The 21,450-nt window shown below is 43.0% G+C and overlaps 1 protein-coding gene across 1 annotated transcript in view; it reads right to left on the minus strand.

The window, feature by feature from the left end:
* LOC120526698 (copine-5-like) overlaps positions 1-21,450 on the minus strand; it is a 299,334-nt gene that overhangs the window by 26,120 nt on the left and 251,764 nt on the right. The window contains exon 17 of the mRNA XM_039749857.1: positions 19,047-19,172. Coding sequence (XP_039605791.1) covers positions 19,047-19,172 — 126 coding nt within the window. The remainder of the gene's footprint in view (positions 1-19,046; positions 19,173-21,450) is intronic.

Genomic DNA, 21,450 nt, shown 5'->3' on the forward strand with positions numbered 1-21,450 from the left:
CACTGAAGATCATGGGACTCTTTGTCGTGTTCATGAAAGCCGTTTGAGATGACTTTTGCTTTGTGGCATGGTGCATTATCATGCAGGAAGAAAGAAGACACTGAAAGATGGGTACATTGTGGCCACGAAGGGATGCACATGGTCAGCAACAATACTCAGATAGCCTGTGGCATGGAAGCGATGACTGATAGCAGCCATGACATCTGCACTGCAAAACAGGTTATCCACCTGAAACTTAACAGGCTCGGACCTGGCCAGTACTTGAATGGGAGACCATCTTGGGTTGCTGCTAGAAGAGGTGTTGGTGAGGCCAGCAGGGGGTGCCCAGCCTGTGGTCTATGACCAGTGTAGTGACAGGGACACTATATGCTATGAAAGTGTCACTGTCCTTCAGATAAGACATAAAACCAAAGTCCTGACTCTTGTGATATAGCAGGTCCGCAGCTCCGAAAGAATGGCCAGTTTTTAAATAAATAATCGCTGCACTCGCGGGTTAAGGAGGGGGCGTGGTAGTGTGGCGGGAGCGGTTCCCGGGTGTGGCCATTTCCACAATGAAGTGCACAGGTACGGGATCGCCCGTGTCCGTAATTGTTACCGGGAGCTGCTAATCGCCACACCTTGGCCACGTCCCCATTATAAATAGAAGCGCAAGTGCCGAGAGAGAAGAAAAATAAAAAAAAGAACGGAGGTTAGTGGAGAGAAGAGGAAGGCAGGAAGAAAAAAAAAGCTGGTATGGGAGCGAGTGATCAAGATCTGGCTCGCTGGAATGTAGGCAGCTGGGAGGTAGGAGAGCCCCTCAGCAGGAGTGTTTGGCCGACACTTGGTGGGGCAGTAGGAAGTGGCCGCTCCAACTGAGTGATCACAAGTAGCTGGAGTGTCCCAGAAGGTGGGTGGCTTACGGCAGAAGGCAGTGGGAGTTAGGGAGGCTTGTGAGAGCTGAACCCCAGCATGAGCACCGTGGCCATTGGGGAACACAAGTATCGGTCCAGTGGGAGCGGTACGTAGCCAGGGGACGGAAGGCTATCGGACCAGGAGGAGAGTCAGCTGCAGCTGCAGGCAGGGCAACTCCCGTGTTGGGACAAGCAGGGGAGCCACCAGCTAAAAGAAGACACCAGGCTTTTACAAAAAGCACAGCTTCCAGCCTGTTGTTTTTAACCTCATTTTAAAGGATTATTTATTAGATTTTTAATCTCTACTTTTATCACCCTGTTTTAATATTGAAACACCAGTAATGGCGCACTGCACAATAACGTGTAGTGAATACACTTTTCTTGGGCATTCCTAGTTTTCATCCTCTTTCTCTGTACGTTTAACATTCACTCGCTCAGAGGTTGATGGGCTTACTGCTTCCTGAGCAGCTCTTCTTTTCTCCACTCTAGCGGCCTGCTTCTTCTCTTCTTTCGTCGGCATCTTTTCGCTTTAAAACTGATTAAGTCAGTGTTTGTGTTGCAATTACTTAGTACGTTTTCCTTAATGTTTCCCTTAAGGTGGCACTTAAGTCTTCAATCTGACTCAAGAATGATTTAAGATATGAAGAGGTAGGGGAAGTGACGGCGAAGGCGGTTAGGGATGAGAACGGCGCCCGTACGCATGCGCCGCATGGCCACCCTGCTGGCCGCTGCCAAGAGTTGATTCTACAATAAAATAACATAAAAATAAAAAGAGGAATAACCTTGGAGGCCAATCATCACCCCAAAAGTGGACAGTAGACGTCACGTAGTATATGTGTACCAAATTTCAGGTGAATAGGTCAAACAGTTTGTGAGCTACAGGTGATTTAAAATCCTGGACAGACGAACGGACAGCCTTGGTAGAGAGTTATATAAGAAGATTTTGTGCACTTTTTACACCATCCCTTGCTCCCAGGGTGATTTGTCCCCATTTGCGCAGCTCATCCGGTTACATTACCCACGGTGTTGGGTTTAAGAGCTTCCAGAAGAGAAGAGGGAGCATGGAGCAGAACCTGCATCGTCACAACTCTCTGTGGTAATTAAAGTTCCCCGGGCATCTTACAAAAAGAGTAGAGTTTATCCCAATATTTAGGTTAATTGCCCATCATGGTCCCATCCATTCTGGCCCCTTAATCATCCTCTGTCTCTAGTTGGCTATAACTTTCACCACTTGATGTGTGGTGCGCGTACTGGCGCAATAATGGCTGCCGTCATATTACATTGCCGGTGGTTGATGTGGTTCCCCTTTATGTAAAGTGCTTTGAGTAGCAAGAAAAGCACTATATAAATGTAATGCATTACTATTATTGCTATTAACAGGCTTGAAGTGTGCCAAGAAAACATTCCCCCCACCATTACACCACCACTACCAGCCTGAGCTGATCACTCAAGGCAGGTTGGATGCATGGATTCAAGTTGTCAGTACCAAATTCTGACCCTATCATCTATATGCCTCGGCAAAAATGGATATTCAGCAGACTAGGATGCATTTTCCCAGTGCTCAGCTGTCCAGTTTTGGTGAGCCTGTGCCCACTGCAGCCTCAGCTTTCTGTTCTTGGCTGACATGAGTGGAACCCGAGTGATGTTGCAGCCCATCTGTCCTTAAGATTCCATGTGTTGTGCATTCTGAGATGCTTTTCTGCTCACCACAGTTGTACAGAGTGGTCAACTGAGCCTTCCTGTCAGCTCAAACTAGCCTGCCATTCACTTCTGACCTCTCTCGTTAATAAGGTGTTTCCATCTGCAGAACTGCCACTCACTGGACATTTTTCGTTCATCTTCCTCCCGAAACTGTTGTGTGTGAAAATCCCAAGAGTTCAGCAGTTACCGAAACACTCAAACCAGCCCAGCTGGCACCAACACTCATGCCATGGTCAGAATCACTCATTTTTTCCCCATTCTGGTGTTTGATGTGAACATTAACTGAAGCTCCAGACCTGAATCTGCAGGATTGTATGCATTGCACTGCTGCTACCTGATTGGCTGATTAAGTAATTGAGTGAATAAGCAGGTGTGCCTAATGATTTGATCAGTGAGTGTACTGTCTTACTGTCCAGGGTGATATCCAGGATTTAAACCTTTATATCATTTCATCATGTAGATGTTTTTTGATATCTGGTATAAATCTTGGACTTGACTGCATCTTAATCTGATAATGACATTATAGGAAGAGGTTGACTCATTTTTTCAGAAATGCAAATAAACCTTTACATTTAAAAACAGAGGCTAAGTGTAAATTATTTGAATTTCATGAAAAGTCGGGATGTGTGAAACTCAGCGGGTATGATGACAAATGCTGGTATCAGCAGTTCACACCTTCTTGCAACAATCTTATATTGTTTAAAATTTACATTTTATTAGAGCTGCGATTTTTAACTTTTCTCACATTTTCCACTTGTAAGGCTGGTTTTGTATTGCATTATATTATACCGTGTGGAAAATCGCTTTATCCTGAAGCGTCATAAAATGCGTGTCCTTTTGGACTACACGCACCAATTCGTATGGCGTCTTTCCTTGACAGAAGCACACCGCGGAGAAGCAGCTAGGAACCCTGCGTGTTTCACGGTCAGTTTGTCGGATTCCTCCAGATGAAACTGTGAGTTGTCTAAGAGGAGCCCCCCTAAAAGAGCCACACGAATCAAGGAGGGCAAGACTATGGGGGGCAGGCTGAGGCTCAGCTCTCTTGGACGAGGCGCAAACTCATCTGTGCTTAAAAATATTTAAAACTGATTATTTAAACTATAATAAAAATAACATAATAAATACAGGGAAAGGGGATTCAGCTGTCCTGAATGTGGTGATGTTACTGTGTTGTGTTACTCCCTGTGCTAAAGTCTCGCGTCGCTTTTCTTCTGTTTTGCCGTCTGCAAGACCGCACAGAAATTATTCAGTACAATGGACAACAGTGGTCAGCAGTTTTGAAACACTAATGAAGAACTGAAGGTTTTGGAGGACCACATACACAAGCTTTACACTCACTACGGGCACCTGAAAGCCCCTAAGATAGAACACAATGTAGCATGGTGTCCCGAGCCAGCCTCTCCCTCCAGTAACTACCTGTCAGCCATTTCCACACCCCGACAGCACCTGAGGCCTGTGATTATGTTTTACTTCCACTCCCACATGAGCAAAAACAGGGGTCTCCACCGCAAGGGCCCAAAGAAGCATTGATCTTGCAATTGAGCAACTGCTTTCAGGCTCTCAGATTTGCATCAGCTTTCCGCTGAGGGGCTGTAGTCATTTTGGGGGACACCATTGTGCACCTTCTGGCCAGAAGACTTTTCTACAATATTATTTTGCTTTCTTGGGGTACGTGTTTAGGACATTAAAGAAGAAAAAAAACCTCACTCTGTCCTTGAAAACAATAAAGAGGTGCTGAAGGAGGACTTCGCATTGCTGCTTCTCATCTCTCGAGAGGGAACCTGAGGGTCAGCCGTGCAAATCACCATCCAAAGATCAGATGTGCCCTTCAGAAATGTTGCTAAACCGGACCATTTGTGCCATTGGGGTCTATAAACCATTAAAAATCATTTAAAAGATAAAATATACCTGACAGCTTTTGTCACACACATTCAGTGTGGGCTACATTTCTATTTTATGCATGTATAGTCAGCTTTCTATTTGCATGAGCTGCACTCATTGTTCCCACTAACCAGCTGGGATGCAAACTTGTATCACATTTTGCTCACCGACATCAGAAAAAGAAACGTTTTAGTTAATCAAATCAAACCACAGGTGATTAATCTTTGATGAGAGTCGACATACCTCCACAAGATGAGACAAGGTCATCACTGACCTCCAAAATCATCAGGCGGATCATAATTCACAACCCCGAGCAAGAATATACCAGAGGTGCGACTCTTTCTGGTTACTACCACCCGTAGTAGAGATCTATTAAAGGTAACAAGAAAATGACATAACATAAAGGACAGTTGGACATGAAATCCCAGGGTCCCACAGAAAGAGAATCAAATATAACAATTCATTAATTCTGAGGCTTTTTAATAATCCGTTTTTTTTGTGTATTAGCTTGCTTCCAGGAATTTTCCTTCTGTACTAAACACACTCATTAAAGAGCTGTGAATGTGTTGGGATAGATTTATCCTTTGCTCTTCCCTTTGGCACTGGTAAGCGTAAACCAATGTAATATATCAATTACATAGTGCCTTTCCATATCTATCTGTCTATCTATCTATTGTGGCAGGCGGCCAGGGCCCTTGCCCAGCCGGAATGCCTCTTCTGTATATGGTCTGTGGGAAGAGGCATGGACTGATCAGTACCTCCCCCAGGACACTGCATGGCAGCCCCCCTAGGTGACAGTAGTGCCTTGGATTCCCGCAGGACTCCATGGGATATGGAGTTCTCTGCGACCCTGTTGGGATCCGGGTGTGCCGCCAGGGGGCGTTGCAGTGGTTTCTGAGCCCATGTGGGCGGTTCTTCCGCCACACCTGTAAGTGCAGCCGGAAATGGGTCATCAAACACCTGGAGCAGTTCTGGGTGGGCTATAAAAGGAGCCAGCAGCCACCACTACGAGAGCCAGAGTCGGGAGGAGAGGGACTAAGCTTGCCGGAGAGGAGTGGAGGAGAAACAGAAGAAGAATTGTGGAGACTGTGCTATTGTACTTGTGGGAACAGGGAAGGCGTTACACACAGGAGAAAAAAAATGTGTTTTATAAGTGTGCCTCCCGTGTCTGTCTGTGTTGGGTTGAGCACTCGTATAGCGCCTTTGTCACATCTATCTATCTATCTATCTATCTATCTATCTATCTATCTATCTATCTATCTATCTATCTATCTATCTATCTATCTATCTATCTATCTATCTATCTATCAAAATATTAATGCAAATCAGAAATACTCAAAAAATAAGAATTCTTTGCGGCATTACACACACACACAATATATATATTTTGAGACTTTTGAACTCTTTTGAGATTCTCCCCAACAGGACAACATGCAGAAGCACGACTGCCACATCTGTTGACGTCTGCTTGTCTGTCGCCGAGGCAACCACGGATTCGCAGCACCACAGAAACAATTACAAGCTGACCGTCACCACATGCAAAGTGCTGGTCACCCAATAGGTGAATCAAGGAACATTATAAATGCAGGGAACAGTATTATCCGGCCCCGACCCTGCCTGTTTGCTGTGCCTGTGTATAGTAGAATGGTAGATCCCACTACAATAAATAACCTTGATGTTCCTGTTTTGAGTTGAATAAAGCTGGTTTTGCTAAAGTACTGAGATTCAGCCACGTCTTTGGGGTGGAAGACACCGACTCACGTGTTACCAACCACAGGTGTTACCTACCTGGTAGGCAAACACCTAATAATCAAATTGTGATTCAGGCTTAAAAAAAAAGAGAGCAACACTCCAATCTTCACCCGGCCAAATAAGCAAACCAGATGCTATGGCACAGCATCAGAGGCTTTGCCTCAGGTACTGACGTCTGAGGCTCAACCCCTGTAAGGGGATGCAGAAGTGCACACACCTGACAATCTTCAATAAGGGCGAAACACGTGTTGTGTACTGTTTGTATTAGTTGGCATATACCATATCATACATATACATATAGACACTCATATGGGCAAACTGGAGTAAAATGATCCAAACTCCACAAAGAGAGTGTGCAGCCACTATTGAAACACAAGGCTCATGAGATGTGAGGAGGCAGCCCTACCTGTGGTGCCGTTTTAGTTTACATCCATAGATAGGAAAGCTAAACTGTAGGCTGTTTTTGTAAAATAGTTATTTTAAAAAATGCTTTAAATTCCATTTCAGTAGACTTTCTTCCTTATGGGCCACTGGGGCACATTTCTAACAGATGTTGTGTAAAAGAAGCAATAAGCCCCAGTTATTCTGCAGATTATTAAGATGTTTATAACAGCCATAAGCTTTTTCTTCTTAAGCATTTTTCTCCACTTGTCTTTCATATGCTCAGTGTCACTTGTTTTTGCTCCTTATAGTATGTGACATTGACTTTAGGCTGGGTGCTTTAAGCCCTTTTCCTATTGTGGGTCTGGACCAATTGGCCCTGCAGTGTCCTCTGTACCGTACAGTGTGTGCACATGAGCTGAACTTGTTTAGTTTAACTATGGTGCTTGAAGGTCTTTGTCCGTATTATAATGAGGACTGCCTGTTGCTGCTGTTTTTTATTTATTTATTTTTTTAATCTTTTATTCACACTTCTGGTTCAAGCCTTTCCTACTCAAGGCCATGCAGCACACACCAGTAAAGGGGTTCAAAAATTCCAGGACTATCAATATCAGGTAAACGCCATTCACAAGACATTATACTGTGTCTCGATTGTCACTGACTACTGAGGAGGACTGCCCTAAATCTGAAAAAAGCCACCAAAGAAGTCTGCATGTGCTCATTCCACTTCAAGGAAAAGAAGCCAGCAGTGTGATTCTCTTTCTTCAAAGAAGCTCAGACACCTGGGGCCTTATGAAACTTTACATGGACTTGAGCGTGAAAATATGAGCATGCAGGAAAATGTGTACACTAATAAAAAGTCACATTTATAAAACCTGACATTCACACATTTCTATGCATTTACCCTTTATAAATCACAATCACCTTGTAAATATGAATATGTAAGCACCCTGAAGCGTCCATATATGGAGTATGCTAATCAGCCTCATACATATGCAATCACAACGCTACAGAACTTCATTGGCTGATAAAGTGGCTCCCCCCCGATGTGTTGAGACCCCACCACCTGCATTAAAGAGTAACCGAGAGTGCAACATCATGCGTTATAGTACCACTCTTCTGCATTCTGGGGGTCCGGGAAAGGTGTCAGGTACTAGCATTAGGCACATGTAATGACATTGAGCAGGCAGTGTGGTGTACTGGTTAAAGCCTTGGACCTCAGAACATGAGGGTGTGGGTCCAAATCCTACTTCTGACTTTATGTGACTATGAGCATGTCACTTGATCTGCCTGTGCTCTAACTGGAAAGCCAAAAGAAATGTCACCGATTGTATCAGAGACGTTGTAAGTCACCTAGGACAAAGGTGTCAGCCAAAAAATGTAAACACGTCATTGCTTTCACAATAAACAGCACTGGCCACATGAAACACTGAGAGTTCAGCCAGTTACCTTACCAACACACCAGCCAAAACCTACAGTATAGTGATATCACGTCTGTCAAAGCTACTTTGGCTCAAGTTAAATTAACACAGACTGACCCGGAGGCCACTGAGACACAATGTTTGTCAACCATATCTTGGATGACTTGTGCATTAATGGAATGTCACTGGTTACAGTTAACAAAAGCAGCTTCCTTCTTGCTGGGTGCCCTTATTGCAATATGAGTGCTGTCAGTTTGCTCCGATTACATTAGGAGAACCAGACACTGCTGCAGAAGGCCTTTTTGTAAGGACACCCACACCATACACAAAGAGGATGCAGTGCCTCGCTGGACGGTTAATGGCTTCCAACACAGCAGGCATAATGGAGTGAAGGAAGCTTGGCTGAGATATTTCTGTTCTGTCCTGTCAGCCAGTTCCCTGAAAAGTGACCACAGGTAGCCGATATGAACTGACGAAAATAAACATAAAAAGTTCTTCAGTGTAAATGTGTAACACTGGCCGTCTTAAAATGGAACTAAAATACAGTCTGGACATCATATTCTTTACTTTTAAGGTGTAATATGCTGGACACATTGACACAAATTGAAATTAAAGCTCAGTAATATGAATTTTTATTAGAACATTAGAACAGACTATTCAGCTCATCAAAGCTCCTCTGTCCGGTCCATTTAATTCCACCCAACGTGTTCAAGAAGACAAGAGGCCAAAGACTCTCTTGTTTGGTGAACTTCTCTCAAACTAGATAGATAGATAGATAGATAGATAGATAGATAGATAGATAGATAGATAGATAGATAGATGTGAAGTGCACTATATGATAGATAGATAGATAGATAGATAGATAGATAGATAGATAGATAGATAGATAGATAGATAGATAGATAGATAGATAGATAGATAGATAGATAGATACTTTATTAATCCCAAGGGGAAATTCACATAATCCAGCAGCAGTATACTGATACAAAGAAACAATATTAAATTAAATAGTAATAAAAATGAAAAGAATTAAAATAAAATTAATGTTCGCATTTACTCCCCCGGGTGGAATTGAATAGTCGCATAGTGTGGGGGAGGAACAATCTCCTCAGTCTGTCAGTGGAGCAGGACAGTGACAAAAGTCTGTCACTGAAGCTACTCCACTGCCTGGAGATGATCCTGTTCAGTGGATGCAGTGGATTCTCCATGATTGACAGGAGTTTGCTTAGTGCCCGTTGCTCTGCCACAGATGTTAAACTGTCCAACTTTAATCCTACAATGGAGTCTGCCTTCTTAACAAGTTTGTCCAGGTGTGAGGCGTCTTTCATCTTTATGCTGCCACCCCAGCACACCACCGCGTAGAAGAGGGCACTCGCAACAACCGTCTGGTAGAACATCTGCAGCATCTTACTGCAGATGTTGAAGGATGCCAACCTTCTCAGAAAGTATAGTCTGCTCTGAGCTTTCTTACATAGAGCATCAGTATTAGCAGTCCAGTCCAATAACTAACATTGGCTGTTAGGTTTTGCAATTGACTTTTGAGTTCTTCTCTTGTGATGATCAGTACCCTTGTCCTATTACACTTGTCCCCAAAGAGTCCCCAGCCTGATGTTACTCGACTTTGTTGGCTTCTTTTGAAAGGCGCCATCGATAAAAGCAACTGTTAATCAAATAAATGTAAATGTATAGGTGGGCACACTGGTCCAGGAACTCTGCCACCTAGCATGTCGGGGGACTGTATTACCGTGGGTGGCTGTCTCCCTTAAATTATCTACTTTATAGTTCCACCTGAGAACATCTCCATCCTGGACATAATCTCTGTCCAATGGCCACTCCTATTATATGCTCGTCATTAAATACATGCTTAGAGCACTTTTTTTAACAACAACATTTATTTCTAGGTACATAACGTTTTCATACAAATGATGTAGTTTAAAGTGCCTTATAAGATGATGAAAGAAAAAAGAAAAAAATATAAAAATAAAATTAGGCAATACTAATTAACAAAGAATAAAGTAAGTAAGTTTCCACTGTGGCTGACACCCGGGGCCTTTACCAGGCCGGGACGCCCCGACCATGAAAGGACCGGGGGAAGGAGCATTTTTCGAGCATTACCTCCCCCAGGGAGCTAGAGGGCAGCGCCCCTGGAGTGCAGTGGTCTCATAAGTTTGGAGAATGGAAGCTTAAACCTGTTGAGGCCCATGGCCACCGCCAGGAGGTGCCTGGAAGTCTCTTGAGCCCCTTTGTTGCAGCTCTGCCACCACACCTAGAAGTGCTGCCGGAAACTGGTCAACATGCACCTGGAGCACTTATAAAAGGAGCCAGCCCGCTGTTCTGGGAGCCAGAGTCGGGTGGGAGAAGACAAAGCTCGCCAGGCGGAGTGGGGCGAAAGAAAAAGTGAAGAAGAGGCTTTCTGCTGGACTGCACCTAGTGCTGGTAACTGTGCCGTTGCAGTGGTTAACGGGTGAAGGCGTTTCCCATGGGAAAAAAGAATAAAATCTGTGGTGTGTTTGCGTCTAGCGTCTGTCTGTGTCAGGTTGGGGAGGCAGGTGTGCCCCCGGTGGTCCACACCACCTATAAACTAATAACAAATCTCTCTATTATAATAAAAAAATCTTGGGTCGAGACGTGATTTTCTCGGAGACACTATAACGTCCCGCAAGACAAGGAAGTTAGACAAAAGGGCAACTGCTGTACAGGCTTTTAAATGTTCGATGCGCTGCGCAACATGCCGATCACGCAGCATGGCACAAGCAGCAGCAGCAGCAAGCTAGCTGATCGAGCATAGAGTAGGTAAAAAAACTGCATTTGTTTAAAATTTTATCATCGTTTAAGAGGGGGTTACAGAGGTGCATCTCCTTAGCTTTCATTCAGTCCCCCTTTTCGCAACGTGAGAGGCAGAGACGTGAAGTGGCTGGTGCGTAGCACGCCCCAAGGGGGAATGAGGAATAACTCATTCACTACAGCTTTATTACTGGCAAATATCAAGAAATAAAAAATGAATGAAATGAAAATAACAATCTCTTTAAATTGTATATCCGGTTAACCAAACCCGGGGGTGGGTGAACTAAGCGAGCAGGGGGCCGAGCCCCCTAGTATAATTAAAGAATACATCATTGACGACATAGAAGCATAAATTAGATTCACGTGTTTGTGAAGAGAAGATCTATAGCAGAAAGAATCAGATCCCTTTAAAGACCTGAAGCCACTGATGAGCATTACATTCATGGCACAACCTGTTTGATTCTAAATTGCCCATATGCTGGAGTGCATATTTAAAAAGCTAATGAAGGGTCAGAGTAGAAGGAGTTGATGACTGCAGTTTCCTTCAGGTCAGTTATGTTGCCAGACTGATCTTCGTTATTCTCTTCAAACTGACCTGCCTATCCATGGCAGCGCTGGCGTCAAGCTCGGCTTGATTTTCGTGCCGCTTTTGCTCAGACAATATTTGACAAGCGCTTTTGTGGACACAACTCCTAATTACAAGAGAGTGGCATTTTAACAGCTGAGCAGCAGGTGCTGAATTCATGAAAAGATAATCTCCCTCGCCAGCCTTCCACCCCTTTTTATATTAAATGAAAGGCGGTGTGGGGGGGGGAGTAGTGAACATTCTCTCTGAATGTAAGAACCACTAAACACCTGAGCTCACCCACCACTGGGTCAGGAGACACCAAAGAATCGTAAAGAAGGCAAAATCCAGGAAGATAATGAATGAAGGTAAAAGAAGGGGTCTGGAACAGGCAGCGGTCATGTACGGGCGTTATGTACGGGTCTGTATTTTTGTGTTTGTTATGCTCGATTGGTGTCTTTGTGCAATTATTTTTCACATGTGATGTTATTGCTGTTAGTGTTGTTTATAATTTGATAATTATATCCTGTGCACCTTCATTCCTTGCACTTTGTGGGTGGAGCCCCAGGAGGTGGGGCCACCCTGACATCATCACTCCTAAGCCCTCCCCTTGGCTATATAGGCCAGAGTAGAAAAGGCTCAACCAGGAGATCACTGCGTGTGTTAGGAGCCTTTTGGTTTTTTGTAAGTATGCTATTTTTATTGTTGGATTTACTGACTTTTGAAATCTTTTTTGTTGCTGTTTTGGGATGACAGTTACTAGACTTGTGTGCTGTGGATTGCCTTTTTGGTCCGTTGAGCATTTTTGCTTTATTTTCTGTTTCATGTAATAAAACTCTTTTATTTACAAAGATTCTTTACTGGCCCTCTTGTGTACAGGGGTTTACGGACATTAAAGCCCAAAGCTTCTGCATATTTTTAGACATTAGTTTTATTATTTTGCCAGAAGCTAGCAGATAGAAGTTCTGAGTAAGCTGGACTGGGTGAGCCTCTTCTGGTCTGGCCTGTGAAGTTCCTAATTTAGTTTGGGGGTCTATGTTGAAGGCACCACATCCATTTTGCTACATTTGGGACACCAACATCTGGCCATCAAAATTAAAGCAGCAGGGTGAAAATCGATAGTCAAAGACAAAACGAAACTCAGTGAGCCAGAAAAACACCTAACACTACGGCCTAATTGAGAAATGAGCTAACTATTCTGAGATATAGGAGATGTAGATTTATCAACCGAGGGACAGCGGGTGCTGTGACCTGCACCACATTTATAGTGGCAGCAATGCGACAGATGACAATACACAGAGCAGGGGTGGTCAAAGTCAGCACTGGAGGGCCTCAGTGGCTGCAGGTTTTTGTTGCAACCCAGTTTTTAAATTTGGAAATAATCCTTGCTAATAATTTAATGCCATGGCTTGTTAATTCAAGGAAAAACTTGGGGGTTGGTGGCAGAATTGGCACTCCAGCCACCATAAAAAAACCTCACACTGTTCCACTCCATCTGAACTAGTGTGGTGCTGAGGTATCACCCGTTGCATGGCTGCACTTGGGTCCTAATCTGGATCCTGAGTTGGTTTGTCGTGTGGTGGGTACGGAAATGCACTGTATCAGTTAGTGCTCCTAACCTACCTTGTTAGTGCTTTAACTCTGCCATGTCAGGTCATCATCTCAAAACCCAGTTTTTTTTTTTCTTTCTAAGGATATCACCCAAATGATTTGCCCGCCCCTCATAAAATCTACACAACTTGTAGATGATTCTCTTTACAAATAATTTGGTGATCTTTTTAAATCCCTTGCCAGACTTATTAGCATCCACAACCTTCTTTCCAAGGGCCCTAGAGAGCTCTTTTGATCGTTGCATGATGACACCATGACTCGTGATTTTCAAAGAGAACACCAGACCCTCGATATCTGTGGACTGAAAAAGACAGGGTCCACCTGCAGACTCCCAAAGGAGGTTCTAATCATTGGCACCTCATCTGGAACTCCTGACTCTAATCTGACGGATTTGAAGTGGTGACAGACAGACAAATCTCTATTTTTATTAATTTAGATTATGAAAATAAATACACCATGTCAATTGCATGTGTCATATGTTTAAGTTGTGGTCTGTAGGGGGCGCAGCAGCACCCAAAACCGCCCGACACAGCTTCACAACATATTTAACAGCATCTTGACAAGTTTTCCAGTTTCCTTAATTCAATCAATAAAGCAGGAATTAAGTTTCTCCTCCTTCCTCTCCCTTGAAGTCTCATCCACTTTCTCCTAATTCTGACCCCAAGTCAAGTGGAGGGCTCGGTTTTAATTTTAGATCCAGGAGTATTTCCAGTGCTTAATCTATTACTCTGAGAAGCACTTCTGACAGGACCCCAATGGTGCCATCGGTATTCCACAGCTCTCCCTGGCTGCCCCCACACAACCTATAAGGACAGACCCCAGGGCCACAACTCTTATGCTGCCCTGCGGGTACCCATACTGGGGTCCCTCAGACAGAATGCTGCCACCCCATGTAAAGGGGGACGTACTGCCCATAGTAGGTCATCATCCACTGTACTGTACGTTCCTTCCCCGTTCCTCAGTCCATCCTGGGTGTTGCTCCTTGGTTGCTAGAATGCCAGCCCTGGAGTAGCTGCTGCTGCAGCCTCTTCCTGCAGCCTTGTCCTGGCACGGCAGGAGAATATCACTACTCCCCTACTGTGCTTCGTATCCCCTGGCCTCGGGGTCAAATAAGACAGCAGGACCCACCCTGGCAGGGGCACCCATTGGTACCTCACAAAGTATATCACCTGTATCTTTAGGCACAGTTTGCATAAAGATTGACTTTTGCCTGTTCAAATTATCTTGAAAAAGTCAACAATTTCCATACAGTGTACTTTCTTTTCATTTGACTGTATACGAGTATACACACGCATAAATTGGATATAAGAACACATAGAAAGAAATAGACAAAAATGCATAAAAATAATTTCCTTCACAGTGTCAGACTAATTCTTATTGAACTGATGGTCAAAAATAACAATTTATATTGACAGCACGGGTTGGAATATACTATTATAGTACTATTATACTATTATTATATTATACTATAATATTAAATTGTTTCCTTGAGATAAAGGACTAATTTTATCGAGATCTCAAGAAAACAAACTTTATTTTCTCGATATTACGGAATGATTTTATTGAGATCTCGATAAAAAAAAAATCTTGGTTTCCTGAAATTCTGAAATGATTGTGTCTAACATTTAATTTTTAGCTTAATGAAGCCACGTCCTCTTTGAAATGGCAGAAGAGCAGAACTGTATTGATCAGCGCGTGACATTTTTGTTCAATCAAGGGCTGACACAGGCTGAAATATGTTTATACCTTAGTTTAGAAAATAATAACATTAGTGTCCGTCATTTAAGAAGATGGTTAGCAAGGCTTCAGCTGTATAAGCGTCGCAATCTAAGCAAGCCTGATGCCAAGAGCAAAGGTTAAGTTTCGTTTTCTCGAGATCGCGATAAAATTATTCCATTATGAATTTTCTCGAGATCTTGGTAAAATTAGTATGTTATCTCGAGAAGACAATTTAAAAAAATAACGATATTGCATGTCCTCTCTTGGCTTCCGTAGGAATACATCCACAAACGTACACAACATTTTCTTTACGAACAACACACACAATAACCCATTTTTTTAAAATGGCCTTTTCGTAGCTACATTTTAACTGTACCCTATTATATTATATAATATAACTATATATACTTTAACATGGCCTTTTTATAACTTCATTTTAATCGTAATTTTAACTTAATCCTGATACTCTGTATGTTCAATTCATCATAATAACTATTCATGGTGGCTCTAAAATCCGTACTGACCCCAACTCTCTTTTCTGTTTCTTTTTCCGGTTTCTTTGTGGTGGTGGCCTGCGCCACCTCCACCTACTCAAAGCTTCACAATGCTCCAACAATGATGGACGGATTAAAAGGAAGAAGTCTACGTGACCGTCATCATCATCAAGCCCTTCCGTGAGAATCCTAAATCCAAAGAGGACTGTTTCATTTATATTAGGTAGAATGCCCAGAGGGGACTGGGCGGTCTCATGGTCTGGAATCCCTACAGATTTTATTTTTCTCCAGCCGTCTGGAGTTTTTTTGTTTTCTGTCCCCCCTGGCCATTGAACCTTACTCTTATTCGATGTTAATGTTGATTTATTTTGTTTTATAATTATGTCTTTCATTTTTCTATTCTTTAATATGTAAAGCACTTTGAGCTACTGTTTGTATGAAAATGTGCTATATAAATAAATGTTGTTGTTGTTGTTGTTGTATATGGGCATTGAATTATCATTTTCCTCTGGGTTCTGTAATACCCTGCTAATCTGTACATTTCTCTGCTCTCCTTTCTGGTTCTTCTGTAGTGGAGATCTGCGCCACCACCACCACCTGATCAAGGCACCATACTGCCCCAGGGTGTTTATAGATTGAATGGCAGGTATCCGAGATGTCCACATGACCATCATCATCAGATTTTTCCTGTGAAGCCTGAAAACCATGAGGACTAATTTAGACCAACTATGTTAGGTAGAATGCCCAGTGGGGGCTGGATGGTCTTTTGGCCTTGGAACCCCTGCAGATTTTGTTCTTTTTTTGTTTTTCAGTCCTCCTGGCCATCCAACCTTACCTTTTTTTGTTACATACTGTATAATGTTATTGCCTAATCTTGTTTGCTTATGTTTTATATTTCCTTCCTTTCATTTCATTTTATGAAGAACATGGTGCTACATTGTTTGTATGAAAATGTGCTATATAAATAAATGTTGTTGTTGTTGTTTTACTATAGTTAAGTCCATGGAAAAGACAAAAGCATTGTGTGGGGATGGTGGCAGCAGTCAGGTAAACTGCAGAGGGGGGCCAGCCCTAAGAACAAAGAGCACATTTAGCTGAATGTGTACAGTCAAGTTATCATCTCGCTCACAAAACTGTCACATCTTTGGCATCAGGACAAAACACTAAAATTCTTTTTAGGAACTTAGCATATCACTGTCTTCACTTTTCGAGCTGCCAGTCTCCATTCTAGCTACAAGTTTGTGCCGCACAGATATATTAATGCTGGTGTAAATGTAAATTATATATGGCAACAATCCATATATAAACCACATGCTAACTGGGGTCTTTGAGAAAACTAATGGTTATCAAGGGCTGTGTGCAATGTGTTTTGAATATTGATGATAGAGTTTGAGACCCTTTTCCTAGGCATTTGCCTAAACTGCCTAGACTGCAACAACAACAATATGTATTTCTATAGCACATTTTCATACACATGATGTAGCTCAAAGTGCTTTACAGGATGAAGAAAGAAAAAAAAGACAAAATATAAAAAATAAAGTTAGGCAACACTAATTAACATAGAATAGAAGTAAGGTCTGATGGCCAGGGAGGACAAAAAAAACTCCAGACGGTTGGAGAAAAAAAAAATCTGCAGGGGTTCCAAGGCTACGAGACCACCCAGGCCCCTCTAGGCATTCTACCTAACATCAGTGATCTCAATCAGACCTCATTGTATTCAGGGTTCACATAGAAGAACTTGATGATGATGGTCATGTGGACTTCTGGCCTTTAATCCGTCAATGTAAGGACATCACGGTGCTTTGATCAGGTGGTGATGGCGCAGATCGGCAACACAGAAAACCAGAAAAAGAACAGCAGAGAAATAAGCGGTTAGTACGGATTACGGAGTCACCATGAATGATAATGATAATTAAATGCATATGCAGAATATCAGGATTAAACTAAAATGAAGCTATTAGAAAGCCATGCTAAAATAATGTGTTTTTAGCAGTTTTTTAAAGTGCTCCACCGTATCAGTAAGCTATTACAGATTTGAGGTGCATAACAGCAGAAGGCCACCCGCCTCACCACTTCTTTTAAGTTTAGCTCTTGGAATTCTAAGCAGACATTCATTTGAAGATCTAAGGCTACAATTTGGAGTGTAATTTGAGAGGCATTCCAAAATATAGGATGGAGCGAGATTATTTATGATTTTGTAATCTATAAGCAGTATTTTAAAGTCAATTCTAAACGGCACAGGTAACCAGTGTAGTGACATTAAAACTTGAGAGATGTGCTTGGATTTTCTTTTCCTAGTTGAGATTCTAGCAGCTGTATTCTGCACTAGTTGCAATCCATTGATGTTTTTTTTGGGCAGTACTGAGAGGAGTGCGTTACACTAATCTAGCTGACTGAAAACAAAAGCGTGAACTAATTTCTCAGCATCTTGAAATATTATAAGAGGTCTAACTTCTGCTATTTTTCCTAAGTGAAAAAATGCTGTCCTAGTAATCTGATTAATATGTGATTTAAAATTTAGGTCAGAGTCAATAATTACCTAATTTTTTCCTTTTTTGCCAATCAATAAATTTTTTGTTTTCTCCTTATTTAGTTTGAAAAAAATTACTACTAATCCATTTAGAAACACAAGTAAGACATTGTGTCAGTGAATCAAGAGAGTCGGGGTCATCAGGTGCTATTGATAAATACAGCTACATGTCATCAGCATAGCTATGGTAGCTCACGTTATGCCCCGAGATAATCTGACCTAATGGAAGCATGGAGATCGAAAAGAGCAGCAGACCCAGGATAGAACCTTGTGGAACACCATATAGAATATCAGGTGTCTTTGAAGTATAATTACCACAAATAACAAAGAATTTTCTACCTGCCAGGTAGGATTCAAACCAATTTAAGACACTGCCAGAGAGGCCCACCCATTGACTAAGGTGATTTCTAAGAATATTTTGATCAATGGTATCAAATGTATATCGGGTTTGTAAAATTCAGTTTCAAAATTCACAACTCCAGAGCAGCTCTGTGCACAACTGTAGTAAGCCAGAATGGCAACAAATCAAGCCTGGATACTTAAAAAGGCAACCATACTCTGATTTGATTGTCCAGATAGCCATTGCCATGCCAATGTCCCACCCCATCCCACACCTTGAACAGGGGAATGGAAGCCAGCTTGAACATTCTCTCTCCATTAGAGTGCTGACCATCCCACTTTCAGACCATATTGCTGGCTCTACTGCATTGGCATATGATGGAAGAGCAATTGAAACCTGCCTTACCCACTGGCATGGACCCCATTTAAATAAGAAAGAGGGAAAAAGAAAGGAAGAGAGAGGGTGATAAGTGAGCCCAAACAGAACCCCAACAGGGCGCACCACGAGAAATAGTAACAGACAAGATCTTAAAAGGAAGGTGTGCCTGTTCTGCCAGTTAATTAACAGTCGCAAATTCCCTTTAAATCCAGTCTGCTGGGAGGTCACGGCCCCTAGGGGTACGGCGGTTTCCACAGTCCGATGATGAGGCTGATAGATGTCACCAGCTTTACTAACACCATAGGCAGCAGTATTCTGTCATAGGCTCATCTCTATGAGGGAAGTGATGGAAAGCTAGAGGACATCTTGGGTGCTACACTCAGAGGTGTCTCATTAGTGGGCACTGCCCAGATTCCATAGGCAGAAGCTAAAATTCATTATCTCCACATTTGCAGGACAAGCTAAATTACACCATAATCTCCTCATGCCAGTGATGGTGTGCCAGCAAAGGCAAGAGTCATCATGGCACAACAACACCAGAGAGGAAGAACGAGACCCCCCAATTCCTTCTAAGACTGAGGCACATATGCTCTGCTGACAGCAACAAAATGACTCTACTCACGTTAACGATGGCTTCTTTTGTTTGAGCCATATCTGATATGACACCATCTGTGATAATTAGCAGGACGAAGTACTGGGAGCCATCTTGCACAGCAGCTGCATATCTGGGGGAAGAAAAGGAAAGCATCAACACAGAAGAAACATTTTGGGTGGTAGTGTGCCAAGCCATACGGACATGCTTTGGGGGGCTAATCCTGGAGGGAACAATCCGCTTCTTGCACTCAATGATATTGGGCCGCACGATACTCTTGGAGCTCACAGAAGAACAGGCCTGTTGCGAACATTTCTGAGGACTCACGGTGACATTCTGAATTGTCAGAGTGACAGAGTGCATTTCTGTCCCTGTCATTGCTGAGAAGACTTAAATTCTGCAGACACGGGAGAGGCCTGCCTTTTTATATTCTGAAATGTTGAATCAGGTCACGTCTGTGATAGCCAATGGCCCTTGTGAGCCTCTGCATCAATTTCAAAGCAGTTCAGACATGACTGACTTGAAATCAGCCATCCAGAAGTGCCAGCCCTCATACAGCAAAGCAGCTACACTCGTTGAACGGAAAGACCCGTCAAGTGGAGAACGCCTTCTCCATAATGTGAAAGGATCAACTCTGCAAGACAAAGTCGGAATGCCAACACATCTAACAAAGAACAGGTTAATAATGGCGAGAGAAAGGAAATGGTGTGAGTCGTTCAGAACGCGGCAGCTAAAAATAGACCATCTTTTTATAGCAGCCATTTCATTTGGTATATAATTAAGGTGATTAAAACCTTAGCTCTACCTCAGAAAATGCTCTGCAGTGGAAATATTCAAAAACCCAGTGGGAATCCAGTCAAAATGCAAAAACAGGATTTCAGCATTCACCTCGCATAAATCAACATGAACGAGTAAAAGTGCCTGGACCAAAAAATAAGCCAATGTGAGGAAGACGGCCTCACTGTTACCCCATTAGGGTGCTCAGAGAATGTGAAGAGGAGTGCGACCCTTAGCTTGATGACTTTGAAAAATTCACACAGGGCTCCACATTCTGGACTTTTAGGAGTTTTGTGAAGGCACCTAATGACTATAGACTGGTGGAACTTACGTTTCACATCATGAAGACCTTTGAGAGGCTGGTCCTGGACTATATGAGTCCTCTTGTGGTAGACCACCTGGACCCACTGCATCAGACAAAGATTAGGGCGGAGGGTGCAGTTATCTGTCTGCTCCACAAGGCTTATTCTCACCTGTGAGGATTATGTTGTTTGATTTCTCCAGTGCCTTCAATACCAACCAGCCATCCCTGTTAATGGGTAAACTCAGAGATGTGCAGGTGGGTGAGCCTGTGGTGTACTTGTTAATGGTCTATCTGTCAGCAGCCAACAGTTTGTGACACTCAAGGACTGTGTGTCTGATAAGAGCAACACTGGAGCACCACAAGGAATAGTCCTGTCTGCTCTTCACTCTGTGCATCTCAAACTATAAATATAACAGCAGGTCATGTCACTTGAAGAAATTCTCAGATGATTCTGCACTTATGGGGTGTAGTGATATGGATGTGAGCAACACAGGGACAGGTCTGTCTCCATTTGTCTTCAGCCTGTACACCCTGGACTATAATTACAACCCCAGGTCAATGATTCTGCACTAATGAGAACTGCCTACAACTCAACATCAGCAAAACCAAGGAACTGACATTTGCTGCACCATTGAGCCTCTATGTCTGGTCACTACTCAGGGAATGGATGTAGAGGTGGTGCACCCTACAGGTACTAGGAGGGGCGGGGGAGCATATCAATGACAGACTGGATTGGTGGATTGGTCTTTTAAAACAGATGAAGTATAGAAGAAAGGGCAGAGCAGACATTTCTTTCTTATGAGACTATGCTACTTGCGAGTAGAGACATCCTTCAGCATTTACAACTCTGTGATGGCCAGTGAGATTTTTCTACACTGTGGTGCGATGGGCTGGTAACATCACTTCAAGAGGTGACAACCAAATTAACAAGCTAATTAAAAGGGCAGGCTCAGTTATGGGACACACTTTCAGCCTACTGTTGGGTTGTACCAGAGGAATGAATGAAGACAAACCTGATGGACATTATCAACAATGCCACACATCCTCGCTTTGACACACCAGCACTGAGGAATTTCAGCCAACGAATAGTTCAGAAGTGTGTCAAGAAACACTTCTTCCGCCACACCTGGAAGTGCAGCCGGAAATGGGTCATCAAACACCTGGAGCACTTCCGGGTGGGCTATAAAAGGAGCCAGCAGCCACCACTCCGAGAGCCAGAGTCGGGAAGAGAGGACCAAGTAGCCGGAGAGGAGTGGAGGAGAAAAAGAAGAAGAATAATTGTGGTGATTGTGCTATTGTGCTTGTGGAAACAGGGAAGGCATTACACACA

The sequence above is a fragment of the Polypterus senegalus genome, chromosome 3, assembly GCF_016835505.1.
Source record: "Polypterus senegalus isolate Bchr_013 chromosome 3, ASM1683550v1, whole genome shotgun sequence".
Classification (NCBI taxonomy): Eukaryota; Metazoa; Chordata; class Cladistia; order Polypteriformes; family Polypteridae; genus Polypterus; species Polypterus senegalus.